At 41.7% G+C, this 23723-nt stretch overlaps 1 protein-coding gene across 2 annotated transcripts in view; it reads left to right on the top strand.

Annotated features, from left to right (window-relative positions):
- LOC139570988 (zinc finger protein 135-like) overlaps positions 1-23708 on the top strand; it is a 29702-nt gene extending 5994 nt beyond the window's left edge. The window contains exons 1-4 of one of the 2 annotated variants that reach the window (XM_071393420.1): positions 3471-3850; positions 11887-12070; positions 13431-14270; positions 21979-23708. In XM_071393420.1, coding sequence (XP_071249521.1) covers positions 3842-3850; positions 11887-12070; positions 13431-14270; positions 21979-22007 — 1062 coding nt within the window. In that variant the 5' untranslated portion in view covers positions 3471-3841 and the 3' untranslated portion in view covers positions 22008-23708. Of the gene's footprint in view, positions 3851-11886; positions 12071-13430; positions 15310-21978 lie in introns of those variants that run through there. The other variant, XM_071393402.1, reaches the window with a different exon arrangement.
- Positions 23709-23723: the final 15 nt, after the last annotated feature.

Raw genomic sequence — 23723 nt, 5'->3', positions numbered from 1 at the left:
GTAATAAATAAACAACACATCTGCCACGCTGACCCTCAACACGGGAGCTCCTCATGGGTGTGTGCTCAGTCCCCTCTGTTCACCCACAACTGAGTGGCCGCGCACGACTCCAACACCATCATTAAGTTTGCAGATGACACAACGGTGGTAGAGCTTTTCTTTTCTCTCGACAGCCTATAGGGAAGAGGTCAGAGACCTGGCAGTGTGATGCCAGGACAACAACCACTCCCTCAACGTGGCCAAGACAAATAAGTTTATCGTGGGCTACAGGAAACTGAAGGCCAAACGCATCAACGGGGCTGTAGTGGAGCGGGTCGAGAGCTTCAAGTTCGTCAGTCGTGAAGAGGGCACAACAACGCCTCTTACCCCTCACGAGGCTGAAAGATCCTCAAAGTTGTACAGCTGCTCCATTGAGAGCCTCTTGACAGGCTGCATCCCCGCTTGGTATGGCAACTGCTTGGCATTCAACCGCAAGGCGCTACAGAGGGTAATGCATACGGCACAGTACATCATTAGGGCCGAACTCCCTGCCATCCAGGACCTCTATACCAGGCCATGTCAGAGGAAGGCCTTAAAAATGGTCAGGCTCCAGCCACCCAAGTCATACTGTTCCCTCTGCTACCTCACGGCAAGCGGTACCTAAGTGCCAAGTCTGGGACCAAAAGGTTCCTGAACAGCTTCTACCCCTAAGCCATAAGACTGCTAAACAGTTAATCAAGTAGCTACCCAGACTATTTACAGTGCATTCGGAAAGTATTCAGACCCCTTGACATTTTCCACATTTTGTTACATTACAGCCTTATTCTAAAATGTATGAAATGTTTCTTACCCCTCATCAATCTACACACAATACCTTATGATGACAAAGCAAAAACGTTTTAAAATGATATCACATTTACATAAGTATTCAGACCCTCTACTCAGTACTTTATTGAAGCACCTTCAGCAGTGAATACAGCCTCGAGTCTTCCTGGGTATGATGCTACAAGCTTGGCACACCTGTATTTGGGGAGTTTCTCCCATTCTCTGCAGATCCTCTCAAGCTCTGTCAGGTTGGATGGGGAGCGTCGCTGCACAGCTATTTTCAGGTCTCTCCAGAGATGTTAAATCGGGTTCAAGTCCGAGCTCTGGCCACTCAAGGACATTGAGACTTGTGCCGAAGCCACTCCTGCTTTGTCTTGGCTGTGTGCTTAGGGTTGTTGTCCTGTTGGAAGGTGAACTTTCGCCCCAGTCTGAGGTCCTGAGCACTCTGGAGAAGATTTTCATCAAGGTTCTCTCTGTACTTTGCTCCATTCATCTTTCACTCGATCCTGACTAGTCTCCCAGGCCCTGCCACTGAAAAACAACCCCACAGCATGATGCCAAAACAACACATCACCGTAGGGATGGTGTAAGGTTTCCTCCAGACGTGACGCTTAGCATTCAGGGCAAAGAGTTCAATCTTGGTTTCATCAGACCAGAGAATCTTGTTTCTCATGGTCTGAGATTCCTTAAGGTGCCTTTTTGGCAAAGTCCAAGCGGGCTGTCATGTGCCTTTTACTGAGGAATGGCTTCCGTCTGGCCACTCTACCATACAGGCCTGATTGGTGGAGTGCTGCAGAGATGGTTGTCCTTCTGGAAGGTTCTCCCATCTCCACAGAGAAACTCTGAAGCTCTGTCTGTGACCATCGGGTTCTTGGTCACCTCCCTGACCAAGGCCCTTCTCCCCTGATTGGTCAGTTTGGCCGGGCGGCCAGCTCTAGGAAGAGTCTTGGTGGTTCCAGACTTCTTCCATCCACTGTGTTCTTGGGGATCTTCAATGCTGCAGAAATGTTTTGGTACGCTTCCCCAGATCGGTGCCTCCACACAATCCTGTTTCAGAGATCTATGGAGTCTGCCTTTCCAAATCATGTCCAATCAATTAAATTTACCACAGGTGGACTCCAATCAAGTTGTAGAAACATCTCAAGGATGATCAATGGAAACGGGATGCACCTGAGCTCAATTTTGAGTCTCAGAGTAAAGGTGCTGAATAGTTATGCAAATAAGGTATTTCTGTTGTATATTTTTATTACATTTGCAAAAAAAAAAGCCTGTTTTCACTTTGCCATTATGCAGTATTTTGTGTAGATTGATGAGGGGGAAAATGTATTTAATAAATTTCAGACTAAGGCTGTTACATAACGAAGTGGAAAAAGTCAAGGGGTCTGAATACTTTCCGATGGCACTGAAAGTCGACCTCCTTAATTATTTATATCAACGACAACAAAATTGCACTTACTCTATGCACACTCACTAGACTAACCACACACTCACGCCAACACACACACTACATTCGCTCACACACACAAAACACACGTGCAAATGGGCCCCACACATAGTAACACAATAATAAGGCTATATACAAGGAGTAGCAGTACCGAGGCAATGTGCAGGGGTACAGGTGATTGAGGTAATGCAGTATGTACATGTAGTAGGGGTAAAAGGGACTAGGCCATCAGGACATAATAAACAGAGTAGCTGCAGCATATTTGGAGAGTGAAAGTGTGTCTCCTTTTTTATTTAGCAAATATTTATCAGACTTTTTTTTAACCCGTCATTGTTAGGAATGGGCTCACTTACGAGCATTTCACTGTAAAGTCTACAGCTTTTCTATTTGGAGCACGTGACCAATAAAATGTGATTTGAGGAGGATGGGTACAGGGCGAGGGATCCTCGAGAGTGATTAGGAATAATATGTGCTTCAGTAAGGTTGGTCTCTTAGTGTTCATAACCATTGCTATCAACTGTACTGCAGAAATTGAATTTAAGTCACATAAAATATGTTGTGGTGGCAGCTGCAGAGAAGTACATGGGATTACATGATTTTACTGTGGAAGAATTACAGGGAGTGTTCTGTTTTTCATGAGGGTTAAAATGGCAGGTATTTTTTCTATCACCAAGTATAATGGATTGTACAGTAGGTGGCAACATGCACCTCTAGCGTTTGTTTGCTGACCGCCATAAATACTTTTGAAGAAGGACTTCACGCTGGACCAATGGTTTTTATAACTAACCCAAGATAGACCACAGCCTGTCGTTTCCAATATGAGCAAATAGAACAAGCAAAAGGTGGGTAGAGCCTAGCACGAGCTAACATTGGCTGGTTCTAGCATGTATTTGCATATTTCGGTTAGGGAACGCCTACTCTTAAGTGCGCGTGTGCAATAACTCAATTCGATGCACTCCTAAACAACGCACTTTTTAAAAACTTTCGCAAACGGTAAAGTCTACCAAAGTTAGTCCTATCTGTTCGTAACCGATTTTAGTTTTGGAAACAAAAACTGCATTGAGATCAAACGTCTCATCGATTAGAACATTAGCAAAATGTCGGCCAAAATCCATCTCGCTCCATCTTCTCCCACTGCCAGCCACTGGGCTTCCTCTCACCACCATATTTGGTAGTGAGTGGAAACGCCAACCGGATGCTTCACATTTATTCCTCCAGTGAAATATCTATGTCATTGTTCTATCTGTGGCTGGACTCTCGAAGAGATCTGTTCCAAGTGGGTTTCAGGTAGACAATAGCAGAGAACAGGATTATTGGTGAATGGGATGTTGTTGAATGTTTTCTTGACTTTTATAGCTCAGATCAAATCTTATCCAGGATCTTACTGAAGTAAGATTAGCCTACATGAATTTGAATCCAGTTTTGATATTTAAATAGACGTTTGATTGCTCTGATCTAGCTGTTTCAGTTGTAGACTTGAGACTGGAATTGCCTGCGACAATGCCATAATAGATATCTGAACGCTCTGACAAACATCGTAACTATAACGGACACATTTCTTGAAGAAACGTTGAAGAAAGAATAGCGTCCACAATGGATCGGGTAAGTTTGGTTGCCTTTTGTTAGCAATATAGGCCTACTGTGGTCAGTGTGGTGTTTGAAATGTCTCGGCCTAGTTTTCACATTTGATCGTCCACTAACATGCGTTGCATTTGAACAGCTAACGTTAGCTAGACAGTGGTGGAAAATGTACTAAATGGTCATACTTGAGTAAAGATATCTTAGTAGAAATGACTCGACTAAAAGTGAAAGTCACCGAGTAAAATATTACTCGAGTAAAAGTATTTGGTTTTAAATATACTATCCTGCTAAGCATTCGAAATGTATCTAGTACTTTTGGGTGTCAGGGAAAATGTATTGAGTAAAAAGTACATTATTTTATTACTGGAGTAAAAATTGTCAAATATAATTGTAAAGTTGAGCCACCCCTTGTTTATAGGAAACTTTGCACAAAATTGTCTGACCAAATATGTAGGAAGAGGTCATCGTTTGTGGCTGTGGTAACTAATGACAACCATAAAAGTCCAAATTGGCTATACCCGTAAAAATTGCTGAAAAATATAGAAAGAATACTATTTCCCTTGAAGTAGTGATGCTGAATGTAAAACATTGCTAAACTTACCCCACTCTCCCACACTTTAAAGTAGTCCTCCTGTGATTTTTTATTTTATTTATAAAATAAATGTTATTGTTGAAAAGCAATATCCCAGCTATAGATACAGTAAAGTACACACTTTCATCGGCCCCTTCCTTGCTTGAGGAACAATACAATTATTTAACACAGGTTTAACACCGAACACAAACATTGTACTTTTACACACTTAGCATAGACTAGGCCCTGTTGTTACCTCATATCCCAGCCAGCGATAATGCCTTGCATTACACCTGGGAAGAAAACACTTCCATTTGCTCAAAGTGCCATTGGCTCAACTTACCCAAGGCAAACATGTTGACTATATTAGCCCACACAGCTACAAGGATGCATTTTCATGCTAGGTTTAGGACCTCATATTGACGCTTATTAAGACCCCAACTGATGTATAGAACAATCTTAAAATTGTCACTTTTGGTTAAGATACAAGCACCATGAAACCTCTAAGCCAAATTCAGTTTTTTGGACCTAACTTGCTTTGCCACTTTTTTCATGTGTTTTCTTTCTTCACAGACTCCATGAAATGATGACCTCTTCCTAAATATTTGGTGAAATTATTAATTTTGTGTATGGTTTCCTAGAAACAAGGCCGGCTCAACACTCTCCCCTACAGTAATATGGATAAAAACATGCCACTATTTCCAAAGTTATTATAGTACACATACATTTATTTGTAACTAGGCTATAGTGGTACAATGTTTTATGGGACAGTTAACCTTTCACGAGCCTCTACCCCGGGTCCGGGATCACCCCCCACCCCCCCCACACACTGATTAGCATAGCTAGCATAGCTTCACAAGTAGATAGTAGCATCTAAATATCATTAAATCACAAGTCCAAGACACCAGATGAAAGATACACATCTTGTGAATAAAGCCACCATTTCAGATTTTTCAAATGTTTTACAGGGAAGACACAATATGTAAATCTATTAGCTAAACACGTTAGCAAAATACACCACTTTTCTAACTCCATCAGTTTCTTACTCCTTCAGGTGCTATCACCAATTCGGCTCAACTAAGATATTGATAGCCAATAACCTATAAAAAACCTCTTCAGATGACAGTCTGATAACATATTTATGGTATAGGATAGGTGTTGTTAGAAAAAAGTGCATATTTCAGGTAGAAATCACAGTTTACAATTGCACCGACCATCACAAATCGACTAGAATTACTAGATAGAGCAACGTGTATGACCAATTTACTCATCATAAAACATTTCATAAAAATAGACAAAGCATAGCAATGGAAAGACCCAGTTCTTGTGATTTCAGACCATATTTCAGATTTTCTAAGCGTTTTTCAGCGAAAACACAATAAATCGATAAGTTAGCATACCACATGTGCAAACGTTACCAGAGCATCGATTCCAGCCAAAGAGCGCTATAACGTAATCACCGCCAAAATATATTATTTTTTTCACTAACCTTCTCAGAATTCTTCCGATGACACTCCTGTAACATCATTTTACAATATACATATACAGTTTGTTCGAAAAGGTGCATATTTAGCCATACAAAACCGTGGTTACACAATAAAAATACTAGGAAATCAAGCCTCAATATGTCTGACGTCATCTATCAGAGTGATCTAGTTTAATTGAAAGCTAATCATATACTTGACTAAAAAATACAGGGTAGACAGGAATCGAAAGACAAATTAGTTCTTAATGCAACCGCTGATTTACATTTTTAAAATTATCCTTACTTTTCAATACAGGGTTCGCCAAGTGAAGCTATACCAAACAAAATGGCGAAATATGCGTTTAAAATATTTCGACAGAAACACGGTTTATCATATTAAATATTGCTTACTTTGAGCTGTTCTTCCATCATATTCTTGGGCAATGTATCCTTTCTATGTTATAAACGTCTTTTGGTCGATAGATGTCCTCTGTCCTTCGAAATGTCCACCACCAACGACCGACACCCCAAAACGTGTCCAAAGTTTCAGAGTGCACAACAAATAAATTCCTCAAAATCGCACTAAACGGATATAAATTGCTATAAAACGGTTCAAATTAACTACATTATGATGTTTTTAACAACTATAACGACTGAAAACATGACCGGAGAAATATTGCTGGTTAGACAACGATCTGGAACGAGGCAAGTCCGATGGCCTTCACGCTTCAGGCGCACGACGAGAAAGGGCGGTCCCTATACATTTTGGTCTTTTATAATGGCTGTGAATGTCCCATCGATTTCATTCAAAACGTGATGACGTACAGACACCCAGAGGAAGACGTAGGCAGTGTCGGTTTCTTCATAGCATTCACTGTCGCCTTAAAAACAGACTCCAGATCAGAGGTAAAAATTTCTGAAATCTGAACCCTGTCATGAAAAGTGCTGTAGAAATTGTTCTGTACCACTCAGAGACAAAATTCCAACTTCTATAGAAACTAGAAGGTGTTTTCTATCCAATAATAACAATAATATGCATATTGTACGATCAAGAATTTAGCACGAGGCAGTTTAATTTGGAGACCCAAATATGCTAATGCGGAACAGCACCCCCTATAGTTGCAAGAAGTTAATACTAAAAACTTCTATAGGATGTGCCATTACAGTTGAACTATTTTTTTAAAACTTGTTGCTGCTACCGTCTCTTTTGACCGAAAATAAATAACTTCTGGACATCAGAAGAGTGAATATTAGCTTTTTTTTCACTTTAACGAGTCCGATGAGCCCGACATGAAGAACATACTGCTTTCCCGGGAACTTGCCCAAATCCCCGTCATTTGCGTGAAAAGAAGACAGAGAAAAAGTGGGTTGCCTTCTGAGAATTCGTAGGCGATCGAATAAATCCTCTCTGCCTTCTGTTCTACTAGCTAATGTGCAACCACTGGAAAATAAAATCAACGACCTACAAGGAAGATTAAACTACCAACGGGACATTCAAAACTAATATCTTATGCTTCACGGAGTCGTGGCTGAATGACGACATTATCAACATACAGCTGGCTGGTTATACGCTGTATCAGCAGGATAGTACAGCGGCGTCTGGTAAGACAAGAGGTGACGGACTATGTATATTTGTAAACAACAGCTGGTGCATGACATCTAAGGAAGTCTCGAGGTTTTGCTCGCCTGAGTTAGTGTGGTATAGACCATATCATGAGGTACTCTATCTACCCAGAATTTTCATCTGTATTTTTGGTAGCTGTCTACATACCACCACAGACCGATGCTGGCACTAAGACCGCACTCAATGAGCTGTATTCCGCCATAAGCAAACAGGAAAATGCTCATCCAGAGGCGGCGCTCCTAGTGGCCGGGGACTTTAATGCAGGGAAACTTAAATCTGTTTTACCAAATTTTGTTAAATGTGCAACCAGAGGGGGAAAAAAATCTAGACCACCTTTACTCCACACACAGAGACAAAGCTCTCCCTCGCCCTCTATTTGGCAAATCTGACCATAATTATATCCTCCTGATTCCTGCTTACAAGCAAAAATGAAAGCAGGAAGCACCAGTGACTCAGTCAATAAAAAAGTGGTTAGATGAAGCAGATGCTAAGCTACAGGACTATTTTGCTAGCACAGACTGGAATATGTTCCAGGATTCTTCCGATGGCAATGTGGAGTACACCACATGAGTCATTGTCTTCATCAATAGGTGCATCGACGACGTCGTCCCCACAGTGACTACGTACATACCCCAACCAGAAGCCATGGATTACAGTCAACATCCGCACTGAGCTAAAGGCTAGAGCTGCGCTTTCAAGGAGTGGGACTCTAACCCAGAACCTTATAAGAAATCCCGCTATGCCCTCCGACGAACCATCAAACAGGCAAAGCATCAATACAGGACTAAGATCTAATCGTACTACATTGGCTCCGACGCTCGTCGGATGTAGCAGGGCTTGCAAACCATTACAGACTACAAAGGTCTTCCAGGCGAGCTAAACTACTTCTATGCTCGCTTCGAGGCAAATAACACTGAAACATGCATGAGAGCACCAGCTGTTCCGGATGACTGTGTGATCACGCTCTCTGCCTCCGATGTGAGTAAGACCTTTAAACAGGTCAACATTCACAAGGCCGCAGGGCCAGACAGATTACCAGGACTTGTACTGCGAGCATGCTCTGACCAACTGGCAAGTGTCTTCACTGACATTTTCAACCTCCCTGTCCGAGTCTGTAATACCAACATGTTTTAAGCAAACCAACATAGTTCCTGTGCCCAAGAACACTAAGGTAACCTGCCTAAATGACTACCAACCTGTAGCACTCACGTCTGTAGCCATGAAGGGCTTTGAAAGGCTGGTCATGGCTCACATCAACACCATCATGCCAAAAACCCTAGACCCACTCCAATTTGCATACCGCCCCAACAGATCCACAGATGATGCAATCTCTATTGCACTCCACACAGCCCTTTCCCAACTAGACAAAGGGAACACCTATGTGAGAATGCTATTCAATGACTACAGCTCAGTGTGCAACACCATAGTGCCCTCAAAGCTCATCAATAAGCTAAGGACCCTGAGACTAAACACCTCCCTCTGCAACTGGATCCTGGACTTCCTGATGGACTGCCCCCAGGTGGTAAGGGTAGGTGACACATCCGCCACGCTAATCCTCAACACGGGCCCCTCAGGGGTGCGTGCTCAGTCCACACCTGTACTCCCTGTTCACTCATGACTGCACGACTCCAACACCATCATTAAGTTTGCCGATGACACAACAGTGGTAGGTCTGATCACCGACAATGACGAGACAGCCTATAGGGCGGAGGTCAGAGTCCTGGCTGTGTGGTGCCAGGGCAACAACCTCTCCCCTCAACATGATCAAGACAAAGGAGATGATTGTGGGCTACAGGAAATGGAGGACCGAGCACGCCCCCATTCTCATCGACAGGGCTGTAGTGGAGCAGGATGAGAGCTTCAAGTTCCTTGGTGCCCACATCACCAACAAACTAACATGGTCCAAGCATACCAAGACAGTCGTGAAGAGGGCACAACAAAACCTATTCCCCCTCAGGAAACTAAAAATATTTGGCATGGGTCCGCAGATCCTCAAAAGGTTCTACAGCTGCACCATCGAGAGCATCCTGACTGGTTGCATCACTGCCTAGTATGGCAACTGCTTGGCCTCCGACAGCAAGGCACTACAGAGGGTAGTGCGTACGGCCTAGTACGTCACTGGGGCCAAGCTTCCTGCCATCCAGGACCTCTATACCAGGCGGTGTCAGAGAAAGGCCCTAAACATTGTCAAAGGCTCCAGCCACCCTAGTAATTAACTGTTCTCTCTGCTACCGCATGGCAAGCGGTACCGGAGCGCCAAGTCTAGGTCCAAGAGGCTTCTAAACAGCTTCTTTTCCCAAGCCATAAGACTCCTGAACATCTAATCAAATGGCTACCCAGACTATTTGTCCCCCCCCCCCCTTTTTTTACACCGCTGCTACTCTGTTATTATCTATACATAGACACTTTAATAACTCTACCTACATGTACATATTACCTCGACTAACCAGTGCCCCCGCACATTGACCCTGGACCGGTACCCCCTGTATATAGTCTCACTATTGTTATTTTACTGCTGCTCTTCAATTACTTGTTACTTTTATTTTTTATTCATATTTTTTAAACTGCATTGTTGGTTAGGTGCTTGTAAGTACAGTTGAAGTCGGAAGTTAACATACACCTTAGCCAAATACATTTAAACAGTTTTTCACAATTCCGGACATTTAATCTTAGTAAAAATTCCCTGTCTTAGGTGAGTTAGGATCACCACTTTTATTTAAAAAATGTGAGAATGATTTATTTCAGCTTTTCTTTCATCACATTCCCAGTGGGTCAGAAGTTTACATACTCAATTAGTATTTTGTAGCATTGCCTTTAAATCGTTTACCTTGTGTCAAATGTTTCGGGTAGCCTTCCACAAGCTTCCCACAAGAAGTTGGGTGAATTTTGGTCCATTCCTCCTGACAGAGCTGGTGTAACTGAGTCAGGTTTGTAGGCCTCCTTGCTCCACACGCTTTTTCAGTTCTGCCCACAAATTTTCTATAGGATTGAGGCCAGGGCTTTGTGATGGCCACTCCAATATTTTGACTTTGTTGTCCTTAAGCCATTTTGCCACAACTTTGGAAGTATGCTTGGGGTCATTGTCCATTTGCGACCAAGCTTTAACTTCCTGACTGATGTCTTGAGATGTTGCTTCAATATATCCACATACTTTTCCCTTATGATGCCATCTATTTTATGAAGTGCACCAGTCCCTCCTGCAGCAAAGCACCCCCACAACATGACGCCACCACCCCCGTGCTTCGCGGTTGGGATGGTGTTCTTCGGCTTGCAAGCCTCCCCCTATTTCCTCCAAACATAATGATGGTCATTATGGCCAAACAGTTCTATTTTTGTTTCATCAGACCAGAGGACATTTCTCCAAAAAGTACGATCTTTATCCCCATGTGCAGTTGCAATCCGTAGTCTTGTTTTCTTATGGTGGTTTTGGAGCAGTGGCTTCTTCCTTGCTGAGCGGCATTTCAGGTTATATCGATATAGGACTCGTTTCACTGTGGATATAGATACTTTTGTACCTGTTTCCTCCAGCATCTTCACAAGGTCCTTTGCTGTTGCTCTGGGATTGATTTGCACTTTTTGCACCAAAGTACGTTCATCTCTAGGAGACAGAACGCGTCTCCTTCCTGAGCGGTATGACGGCTGCGTGGTCCCATGGTGTTTATACTTGCATACTATTGTTTGTACCGATGAACGTGGTACCTTCAATTGGAAACTGCTCCCAAGGATGAACCAGACTTGGGGAGGTCTACAATTGATTTCTTCTGATTTTCCCATGATGTCAAGCAAAGAGGCACTGAGTTTGAAGGTAGGCCTTGAAATACATCCACAGGTACACCTCCATTTGAGTCAAATGATGTCAATTAGCCTAACAGAAGCTTCTAATGCCATGACAATTTTCTGGAATTTTCCAAGCTGTTTAAAGGCACAGTCAACTTAGTGTATGTAAACTTCTGATCTACTGGAATTGTGATGCAGTGAAATAATCTGTCTGTAAACAATTGTTGGAAAAATGACTTGTCATGCACAAAGTAGATGTCCTAACCGACTTGCCAAAACTATAGTTTGTTGACAAGAAATATGTGGAGTGGTTGAAACACTTAGGTTGGAGTCATTAACTCGTTTATGTAAACTTCTGACTTCAACTGTAAGCATTTCACTGTAAGGTCTACACCTGTTGTATTTGGCGCGTATGACCAATTTGATTTGACTATGGTAAACTCGGCCATAGTGGTAAAATGTCTTATGGGGACAGTCAATACTACAAACTTCATTAGTAAGTGCCATTACAGTTTTTCTCAATTGCATTTTTGGAACAGTGTTGTAGAGAGATAAAGACTAAAGTAATAAAATGTTTGGTCTAATGATATTCTATGTACAATACTTCCTGTGGTCACCAGGACAGAGCTAGTCCGTCCCTCTCCAACCTGCCGGAGTCCCCGTGTCACAACTCTCCCGGTAGCGCCTTACTGCTGGATCTGAAGAGGGTGTCTGTGCGGCTGGTCGACTGCAGGAAAACACCAGGGCAGAGTGGAACTGTGAGAAAAGGACACGAGGAGGGAGATGGAGATTTGATTTCATCAAGTAAGAACAATGTGTGTAGATTGTAGTTTAATCTGCTTCTCTAACTGCTCATTGATTGATAAACAATATATATATACAGGTAACTGCCAAAATAAACACCAACATAGTGCCTTAATAGATCAGAACAGCTTAAATGTGGCTTGGCGTAGATTCTACAAGTGTCTAACTATCGGAGGGATGCAACACCATTCTTCCACCAGAAATTCAATGATTTGGTGTTTTTTTGATGGTGGTGGAAAACGCTGTCTGAGGTGCCGCTCCAGGATCTCATAAGTGTTCCATTTGGTTGAGATCTGGTAACAAACGGCCATGGCGTATGATCTGCATCGTTCCCTTTCAGTCAGGAAACTTGGCCCAATACAGCTGTGGGCAGTTTGAGCGCTAGCACACTCTAATGGAGAGCATTAGTCACGCCTGACAAGGCCAATATACCCTGTGCTTCAGCGGAACCCCCGCCTACCAAGGCACGGAGTCATTCCTTCAATTTCTTCATCTCGAGCTGAGCAGAACAATCTCACACATTTCTTCTAAACAAAGATTGGAATGCAATTTCAGGATTTATTCCAACTTAGCTGTCCCACTAACTAGGGCATGCTCATCCTTCTGGAAGTTGTGCGTTGAAAGGCAGTGCACAGTTTTGCAATATACCCAGATGCCACAGCTTTGTTGTTGGGTTGTGGAACCCTAGGTGATCTGCCGTGGGCCATTTCATTCGGTGTTGGGTCGTGATTTCAGATCCCCTGAGTCTCCTGACTAAAAGGGCACCTACAGTTATGACTAGAACTAATGTTCAATGAAAGAGGCAAACAAAGTACAACCGTTGTTTGGCCTCACACCGCCATGTTCAGATTAAGAGCGGTACTGAATTGAAGGAATGACTCCGTACCTTGGTTTTATCACATGAGAAGGTGGGACTTCTGGTGCCGGGCACAGTGTTCATTGGCCTTGTCAAGCGTGATTCTAATGTTCCTCCAGTAGAGGGCGCTAGTGCATGAACTCCCTATAGCTGTACCTTGTTTCCGTCCTTCAGGGAACAGTAGTTAAAGTAATAACTTTTTTTTTTTAATGCTCATTAAATCATTCAGGGAACACTCATGCCCTGTGGATGATGAGGGCATTGTCATCAACCATAGGTTGAAGGTGAACACTCAATGGCTCTGCATTTATTGGTGTTTACCTTGCCCTCTAAGTGGTTGAGTGGACCTAAACCATGCCAGGAAAATGAACCCAACACCATAAGAGCTGCCAGAACCCTAAATTCCTCAAGTGTTTCCTTTTATTTTGGCAGTTATGTTTATACTGAGGGTCATATTTGTTTATGGATTGCAAAACCTAGTTATTCAATGTCTTTGCTTCACAGGGGACACCCCTAACCGTCATTCTCTCAGTGGGAGGGGCTTATCATCTGGGGAGCCTCAACATCATGTTGCTGACGAGGCAAAAAAGAGTCTCTACAGATCAGAACAACTCAAGAAACCCCAGCAGAGAGGTTTAGGGAAGAAATCTCATCACTGCTGCTCTGACTGTGGGAAGAGTTTCACTAGAAGGAGTGGCTTCATTATTCACCAGCGGATTCACACCGGAGAGAAACCATACTGCTGCTCTCAGTGTGGGAAGAGTTTCACCTGTCCAGGAGGTCTTAAGTTACACCATAGAATCCATACAGGAGAGAATCCGTACAGATGTTCACAGTGTGGGAAGAGTTTCGCTGCTTCTAACACCTTAAAATCTCATCTGAGAATGCATACAGGGGAGAAGCCTTATCCCTGCCTTGATTGTGGGAAAAGCTTTGCTAATGCAGGAACCCTAACCATACACAAGCGTGTACACACTGGAGAGAAGCCTTATAGCTGTGATCAGTGTGGAAAGAGCTTTTCTCTTTCAGAAAATCTAACTATACACCGGCGCATACACACTGGAGAGAAACCTTATGTCTGTTATCAGTGTGGGAAGAGCTTCACTCAGTCAGGAGACCTGACTACACACCAGCGAACACACACTGGAGAGAAGCCTTATAAATGTGATCAATGTGGAAAGAGCTTTGCTCTCGCTTCGTCCCTGACTAGACACCAGCGAACACACACTGGAGAGAAGCCTTATAGCTGTGATCAGTGTGGGAAGAGCTTTGCTCGAACTTCCAACCTGTCTACACACCAGCGAACACACACTGGAGAGACACCTCACAGCTGTGATCAGTGTGGTAAGAGTTTTAGTCAGTCAAGAGATCTGATTACACACCAGCGAACACACACTGGAAAGCGGCCTTATAGTTGTGATCAGTGTGGGAAGAGTTTTAGCCAATCAGGGAACCTGATTAGACACCAGCGAATACACACTGGACAGAGGCTTTATAGTTGTGATCAGTGTGGCAAGAGTTTTAGTCAATCAGGGAACCTGACTAGACACCAGCGAACACACACTGGACAGAACCCTTATATCTGTGTATGTGGGAAGATATTTGTTCATTTAGGGCCAATGAAAAAACACCAGGAAGCACAAACGTGTCGTCTTTCAACTCCCTCCTATCTGACACCGGTTCCAGATCCCTAAATAAAGGATCAGTAGAAAACATCCAGTGAACAGTCATATCCATCTCCCATTCTTAAACAGTTGACTTAGTCTGATCACCACGGTAACCTGTTTGGAACATAGATGCGGTAAAGAAGTCAATTGAACTCGAGCAAAACAATAGAATTGCCATGGAAATGTGTGGGAGAAAAGGCCATGGGGGAATAATCCTGAATCTCTTCATTGCCCCCCAGCAAAATTAGTCTACGTTTAGACTATTGTTTATATGTGTATGTCACACTATATTGAGGTACAAATCAGAGTATAACGCTTGTATGTCAACCCCAACCAGCAAATGTTCATTTCATATTCACCAATCAACTGCATTACAGTTAAAAATGATTGACTACCACCACCGATGTCTGTATGCTAGCTATGCTAACCAGCTTATACTAACTGGAGTTAGCATCTGGAAGTCACTTCTCAACTTTTAAATGTTACCTGCGAAAACAGTCAAATATATCCAAATCGGACTTAAGTAACCACATTGTGAGCCTGTTACAATACATATAGTGCATTCAGGAAGTATTCATACCCCTTGACTATTTTCCACATTTTGTTACGTTACAGCCTTATTCTAAAATGTATTAAATACTTTCCCCCCCCTCAATCTACACATAATAACCAATAATGACAAAGGGAAAAGTTTAGGAATTTTAGCAAATATATTTTTTTTAAAGAAAAGAAAAAAAAGATGCATACCTTATTTACATAAGTATTCAGACCCGTTGCTATGAGACTCAAAATTGAGCTCAGGTGCATCCTGTTTCCATTGAGATGTTTCTACAACTTGATTGGAGTCTACCTGTGGTAAATTCAGTTGATTGGACATGATTAGGAAGGGCACACAACGGTCTATATAAGGTCCCACAGTTGGCCGTTCCTGTCAGAGCAAAAACCAAGCCATGAGGTCGAAGGAATTGTCTGTAGAGCTCTGAAGCAGGATTGTGTCAAGGCACAGATCTGAGGAAGGAACCAAAACATTTCTGCAGCATTGAAGGTCCCCAAGGACACAGTGGCCTCCATTCTGAAATGGAAGAAGTTTTGAACCACCAAGACTATTCCATTTCAGAATAAGGCTGTAATGTAAAAATGTGTGTGTGGGGGGGGTACATCCTGTAGAAAACACAAACGGCTCTGCACTGCTTTGCGAAGCGCAAGAAGTATGAATTCCCTGACTTCTACTGAGGTCGTATCACCATAAATGCTGCATGGCCAATGCAGATGTCGGGTTGAACATGCAGCGCCCAGATGCACAATGTGCTTCTCTGCAGAATGCGCTCTCTCCTGCCAATTTGTGCACATTCATTGTTTCATAACTTCATTGTGTGAATTGTTTGCATTTGATATCACTTCCCCATTACATATCACCAGTAGTACATTCTAACGTTAATTCCTGTCATTTCTAATCTACAATGTTTGTTACAGTAATTTCTGTTAATGCATTCAATATAATTATTACAGTCTTCCCGGTATTATTGTCGGAGTCGACACGTTGTTTTCAGACCGCACAACCTATGCTATACTTGAGAGAAACCAGTTTTGATTTATTTCATTCCATTTATGAGTTTTGTCAATTTAGTCAGTCTTTTGTTTGGAGCGCTCCTGGTCAATGTTGAGTAAGGACGCGCATGCATAGAAGTAGGCCTATAGGCTACCTGGCCTGCGGGCAAATGTGTGTGTATATAAATGTGCCCATTTTTGGAGATAGTATTTCTGATTGGCTTAACACACCATCACTAATGACCTGTTGATCTTCTCAAAGTAATGTTTTCTTCACCTCAAACAGCAAACAAAGTCTGTTTTTACATCCATTGAGAATGACAACAGTTACGCATTTTGTATTTGAAAAATCTTTCCAGCGATCTCCGTTTTTCAATAACCACATAGTGTGAAAGGGAAAAATGTAATGCTCTGATCCAGTGGAAACGTCAAAAATAGGCCTACCTGATCACTTATCAGTGCTTGACTTGGACTGAAACAGGTTCCGGTACTCATTTTGGGTGCTGGTACGATTTATATTTTGGTGCAGAAACTCCACAATACTTTGGAGGTAACATTCTACAAGACAAACAGGAGCTTAAGCAGTAGAACATTTGCAGTGCTGGTACTCAGCTCCATTGAGCTCCTGCTCAAGTTTCTTATCCTTTGCGCAAATAGCCGACAGCTGTGTCTGTCCAGAGCTCATTGGCACAGGAAACTGAGGGTCCAGAATATCTTATAAAATGTTGCAAGTTCGCTAACACAAGTTTCGGGCCAGACCCAATAATGTTTCAAGTTTGTTGCAGACAGGCCATTTGTATGTAGCCAATGTGATTTATAGGATATTTCATTTTATCAGGATGTTTTCTACCTGCAGGCTGAAAGGTTATTATTTGTTGGCTTTATGTTGGCAATAGAAGTTACTTTTTAGGTTTGTACCATTTTTCATTTAGATTTGGCTAGAATTTTGATGAACCATTTGACAATGATTTTGAGATATGAAGACGTTATTATAAATTTAAATGAAACTTTCCCAAAAATGTGCATATGAAAACCATAACTGGCACACAGATCGGTAGAAATGGTAAGAAATTGTCATTCCACATGAAAGGTTGCGAACTCCTCTTGTAGCCTATTACTGGTAACTTCAGGAGAGTAATGGCAGAATCGGAGAAAGCCAGCAAGAGCGGGAGGAGAATAGTTGGGTCAGGTTACGTTTTTCCTTCTTCTGGTTATCTAGATCTCTGGCGCCCTCTTGAGGCATTTGCCTTATTTCATCAAACCGTAAGCTTAAAGCATCAGACAAGCTCAGTGCATATAGTTGATTTTATTAAAACACATTGGGTGTGTCTATAAATAGAAACATACACGTTGAAACATTTAGATCAAATGGATTTGTTAAAAGAACAGATGAATTTCGGTCTACAGAATATCCTTTCTTTGTCGGGATAGCCCTAGTCTGAATACTTTCTGGATGCTGTAAATCATGACGATTTGACAAATATCCACTTTGTTAGATCAGATTTGTTGAACGGTCCTCGTTCCATTGACTCCTTTCCTGCATCTATAATATGCAGCTCTCATCTAGGAGCAGGTTTCCCCTGTGTCCATGCAATATCACACATTGCGATCTAAATGGATAAATGTTATATATTATATTGATTAAAAGTCACCTTGTCTGAGAGCGATTTACATGTCTCGCCAGGGTAAGCCTACACAAAACACAGCCCTTATTTTAAGTGTTTCTAAAATCCCCTATAGGGAAAAACTAATGGAACCATTTCCCTGCTTGACCACTAGGTTTTATGGGTATTTTGACACGTCCACGGTCTGGCTCTATAGAGAGAAATAGTGATGGCATCTTTTTATAGGCACTAATTTTGCCATGGATCTTTGGACAAAGCCATGGGGAAAATGTATAAAAATAAGGTCTGTGGGAAACAGGTTTCGGAGCTGTTATGTTTTGTTCTGAGAGACTTCATCAGCTAATGTAACTTTTTGTGAATTTAGAAAGCTTTTTTTTTATTACATAAATCCAAGGTTTCATAATTCATAAAGGTCATTAAAACTTCTTATGGCTTGGGGGCGCTATTTTCACGTCCGGATGAAAAGTGTGCCCAAAGTAAACTGCCTGCTACTCAGGCCCAGAAGCTAGGATATGCATATAATTGGTAGATTTGGATAGAAAACACTCTAAAGTGTCTAAAACTGTTTGAATAAAGTCTGTGAGTATAACAGAACTGATTTGGCAGGCGAAACCACGAGCACAATCCATCCAGGGGAAAAAATTTGAGGTCAATCTGTTTTTTCCATTAAATTTCTAGGGCAAGGCCGTTTTAATAGAAATATGCTTGCAGTTCCTATAGCTTCCACTAGATGTCAACAGTCTTTAGAAATTGGTTGATGTTTTTCTTTTGAGAAATGAATATTTTCTGTTATTTTCCTGTGTCACTCCAGGTGCACGCTAATGTTTTGGTGCGCGCGACCTGGAACGTGCTTTCTTTGTTTTCGTCCGGTATTGAACACAGTTTATCCTGTCTTAAATTTTATTGATTATTTACGTTAAATACCTAAAGTTGTATTTGGAAAGTTGTTTGAAATGTTTGGACAAAGATTACAGGTAATTTATGAGATATTTTGTAGTCATGTAGCGCGAGTTGGAAACAGTGTTTTTCTGGATCAAAAGTGCCAAATAAATGGACATTTTGGATATATAACGACAAAATTAATCGAACAAAAGGACCATTTGTGATGTTTATGGGACATATTGGAGTGCCAACAGAAGAAGCTCGTCAAAGGTAAGGCATGAATTATATCTTTATTTCTGAGTTTTGTGTCTAGCCTGGCGGGTTGAATTATGATAGTCTGTCTTTGTTTGATGGGGTGCTGTCCTCAGATAATAGCATGGTTTGCTTTCGCCGTAAAGCCTTTTTAAAATCTGACACTGCGGCTGGATTAACAACAAGTGTAGCTTTAATTGTGTATTGCATGTGTGATTTCATGAAAGTTTAATATTTATAGTAATTTAATTTGAATTTGGCGCTCTGCCATTTCACCGGATGTTGTCAAATCGATCCAGCTAAAAGGATTTGATCCATAAGAAGTTTTAACTGACTGATACTATCTCATAGAACAAAACCTATAACAAGGTAACTCATTTCCGGGATTTAGGACTACAGGCTGGCATGCTCTATAGCGCCGTATACAGTGGCTAGAAAAAGTATGTGAACCCTTTGGAAATACCTGGATTTCTGCATAAATTGGTTTAAAAAAAAATCTGATCTTCATCTAAGTCACAACAATAGACAGTCTGCTTAAACTAATAACACACAAACAATTATACGTTTTCATGTCTTTATTGAACACATCATTTAAACATTCACAATGTAGGTTGGAAAAAGTGTGTGAACCACTAGGCTAATCACTTCTCCAAAAGCTAATTGGAGACCAATCAATGAGAAGAGATTAGAGATGTTGGTTATCAAATCTATTTATAAAGCCCTTCTTATATCAGCTGATATCTCAAAGTGCTGTACAGAAACCCACCCTAAAACCCCAAACAGCAAGCAATGCAGGTGTAGAAGCACGGTGGCTAGGAAAAACTCCCTAGAAAGGCCAGAACCTAGGAAGAAACCTAGAGAGGAACCAGGCTATGAGGGGGGTGGCCAGTCCTCTTCTGGCTGTGCCGGGTGGAGATTATAACAGAACATGGGTCCAGAGACGACTGTACAACCATCAAGATTAATTGTCAGATTCAACAGAAGATCTATTTGTTTCTTGGGACCTAGAACAAGCATCTCTGTTTTGTCCGAGTTTAAAAGTTAAAATTTGCAGCCATCCACTTCCTTATGTCTGAAACACAGGCTTCCAGAGAGGGCAATTTTGGGGCTTCACCGTTTTTCATCGAAATGTACAGCTGTGTGTCATCTGCATAGCAGTGAAAGTTAACATTGTTTCCAAATGACATCACCAAGAGGTAAAATATATAGTGAAAACAAGTGGTCCTAAAACAGAACCTTGAACACAGAAATTTACAGTTGATATGTCAGAGGACAAACCATCCACAGAGACAAACTGATATCTTTCCGACAGATATGATCTAAACCAGGCCAGAACTTGTCCGTGGAGACCAATTTGGGTTTCCAATCTCTCCAAAAGAATGTGGTGATCGATGGTATCAAAAGCAGCACTAAGGTCTAGGAGCACGAGGACAGATGCAGAGCCTCGGTCTGACGCCATTAAACGGTAATTTACCACCTTCACAAGTACAGTCTCAGTGCCATGATGGGGTCTAAAACCAGACTGAAGCGTTTCATATAGATTGTTTGTCTTCAGGAAGGCAGTAAGTTGCTGTGCAACAGCTTTTTCTAAAACTTTTGAGAGGAATGGGAGATTCAATATTGGCCGGTAGTTTTTATTTTTCTGGGTCAAGGTTTGGCTTTTTCAAGAGAGACTTTATTACTGCCACTTTTAGTGAGTTTGGTACACATCCGGTGGATAGAGAGTCGTTTATTATGTTCAACATAGGAGGGCCAAGCACAAAAATAAAAAAAATTATCAATTTTTTTTTCCGGATTGTTCTTATTTTCCTCAATTAAGTTGGAAAAATAGGATGATCGAGCAGCAGTGAGGGCTCTTCGAAGCTGCACGGTACTGTCTTTCCAAGCTAGTCGGAAGACTTCCAGTTTGGTGTGGTGCCATTTCCAATCCAATTTTCTGGAAGCTTGCTTCAGAGCTCGGGTATTTTCTGTATACCAGGGAGCTAGTTTATTATGACAAATGTTTTTAGGGGTGCGACTGCATCTAGGGTATTGCACAAGGTTAAATTGAGTCCCTCAGTTAGGTTGTTAACTGTTAGAGCTGCCCTGCCCTATAAAAAACACAAACAAAATTTGAGTTTGCTATTCACAAGAAACATTGCCTAATGTGAACCATGCCTTGAACAAAATAGATCTCAGAAGAGCTAAGATTAAGAATTGTTGACTTGCATTAAGCTGGAAAGGGTTACAAAAGTATCTTTTAAAAGCCTTGATATTCATCAGTCCACGGTAAGACAAATTGTCTATAAATGGAGAAAGATCAGCACTGTTTCCACTCTCCCTAGGAGTGGCCGTCCTGCAAGGATGACTGCAAGAGCGCACGCAGCACAGAATGCTCAATGAGGTTAAGAATAATCCTAGAGTGTCAGCTAAAGATTTACAGAAATCTCTGGAACATGCTAACATCTCTGTTGACGAGTCAACGATATGTAAAACACTAAACAAGAAAGGCGTTTGTGGGAGGTCACCATGGAAGAAGCCTCTGCTGTCCAAATAAACCATTGCTGCACTTCTAAAGTGCGCAAAAGAGCACCTGGATGTTCCACAGCGCTACTGGCAAAATATTCTGTGGACAGATTAAACTAAAGTTGAGTTGTTTGGAAGGAACACACAACATTGTGTAGAGAAAAAAAAGTGACAGCACACCAACATCAAACCCTCATCCTAATTAACTGCTACTCTCCGTTTATCATATATGAATAGTCACTTTTAACCATATCTACATGTACATACTACCTCAATCAGCCCGACTAACCGGTGCCTGTATATAGCCTCGCTACTGTTATTTTTCACTGTTGTTTTTATTTCTTTACTTACCTGTTGTTCACCTAATCCCTTTTTTATCATTATATATATTTTTTCAATTTGAAATTGCATTGTTGGTTAGAATTTCACTGTTGTATTCGGTGCACGTGACAAACTTTGATTTGATTTGGAGGGAGCATCATGATTTGGGGCTGCTTTGCTGCCTCAGGGCCTGGACAGCTTGCTATCATCGACAGAAAACTTGGGAATTAATTTTATCAAAACATTTTGCAGGAGAATGTAATGCTCTGACCGCCAATTGAAGCGCAACAGAAGTTGGGTGATGCAACAGGACAATGACCCAAAACACAGAAGTAAATCAACAACAGAATGGCTTCAACAGAAGAAAATACACCTTCTGGAGTGGCTCAGAGTTCTGACCTCAACCCGATTGAGATGCTGTGGCATGACCTCGAGCGGTTCACACCAGACATTCCAAGAATATTGCTGAACTGAAACAGTTTTGTAAAGAGGAATGGTCCAAAATTCCTCCTGACCGTTGTGCAGGTCTGATCCACAACTACAGAAAACGTTTGGTTGAGGTTATTGCTGCCAAAGGAGGGTCAACCAGTTACTAAATCCAAGGGCTCACATACTTTTCCCACCCTGCACTGTGAATGTTCACACGGTGTGTTCAATAAAGACATGAAAACGTATAATTGTTTGTGTGTTATTAGTTTAAGCAGACTGTCTATTGTTGACTTAGATGAAGATCAAATTGTATGACCAATTTATGCAGAAATACAGGTAATTCCAACGGGTTCACATACTTTTTCTTGCCACTGTATCTCCACATTGACAAGATTGGTTGATGGTAGGTGGTACATCCTGTATAAACACAAACTCACTTCCTTGACTACTTCCTTCCAGCAGTGTGTACCATGGAGATTCCTAGATGTGAGAAGTGTGCAGGAGGACCTGAGAGAAAGGAATGTGTAGTATTGATGTAAACAGTTGTGTGTGTAAACTGTAGGGGTAGACATGGTGCTGGAGATCAGATGTGTCCAGTGAGAGAAAGACAGGTTCAGTTACCAGGATCAGAGTAGTGCAGTAGGTGTTGTATGCTGAGGCAGTGAAGGAAGTAGTAGAGGAAGATGGCTCCAGGGTGAAGGATCCTGAGAGGATCTCTGTGATTAGGCTGAGGTCAATAGAGAGTGATAAGAATAACATGCTTCAAGTTTTTTTGAAAAGTTTTTTTGGTGTTCATGGCCATGATTGTCAACTGTAACGCAGCAATAGAACGTAAATCACAGCGCATAGATGTTGTGGTGGCAGCTGCAGAGAAGTACTTGGGAGTATGAGATTTTACTGCAGAAGAGTGACAATGTGTTTTGAACGATAATGTCCCATCCTCCCAGGCTGCTGGCCTGGTGTAGGATGAAAGGGCCAAAGTAGTGGAATAATGAGGTTTTAATTGGTGTAGGGTCAGTGGTGTAAAGTACTTAAGTAAAAATACTTTAAAGTACTACTTAAGTCGTTTTTTGGGGTATCTGTACTTAACTGTTTTAATTTTTGACAACTTACTTCACTACATTCCTAAAGTAAATGATGTACTTTTTACCCCATACATTTTCTCTGGCACCCCAAAAAACCTCATTACATTTGGAATGCTAAGCAGGACAGGAAAATGGTTTAACTCATGCACTAATCAAGAGGTCATTCCTAGTGCCTCTTTATTTTATTTCACCTTTATTTAACTAGGCAAGTCAGTTAAGAACAAATTCAAATTTTCAATGACGGCCTAGGAACAGTGGGTTAACTGCCTTGTTCAGGGGCAGAACAACAGATTTTTACCTTGTCAGCTCATCGATTTTGCAACCTTTCGGTTACAAGTCCAACGCTCTAACCACTAGGCTACCTGGTCAAGCAGACCCACGAAACACAAATTATTTGTTTGTAAATTGTGTTGTAGTGTGCCACTGGCTATCTGCAAAATAAATAATTGAGTTGTCTGGTTTACTTAATATAAGATATTTGAA

This window comes from Salvelinus alpinus, chromosome 1 (genome assembly GCF_045679555.1).
Source record: "Salvelinus alpinus chromosome 1, SLU_Salpinus.1, whole genome shotgun sequence".
Taxonomy (NCBI): domain Eukaryota; kingdom Metazoa; phylum Chordata; class Actinopteri; order Salmoniformes; family Salmonidae; genus Salvelinus; species Salvelinus alpinus.
Note: the sequence above shows the minus strand (reverse complement) of the source record. Positions and strands in the feature narration are given on the sequence as shown.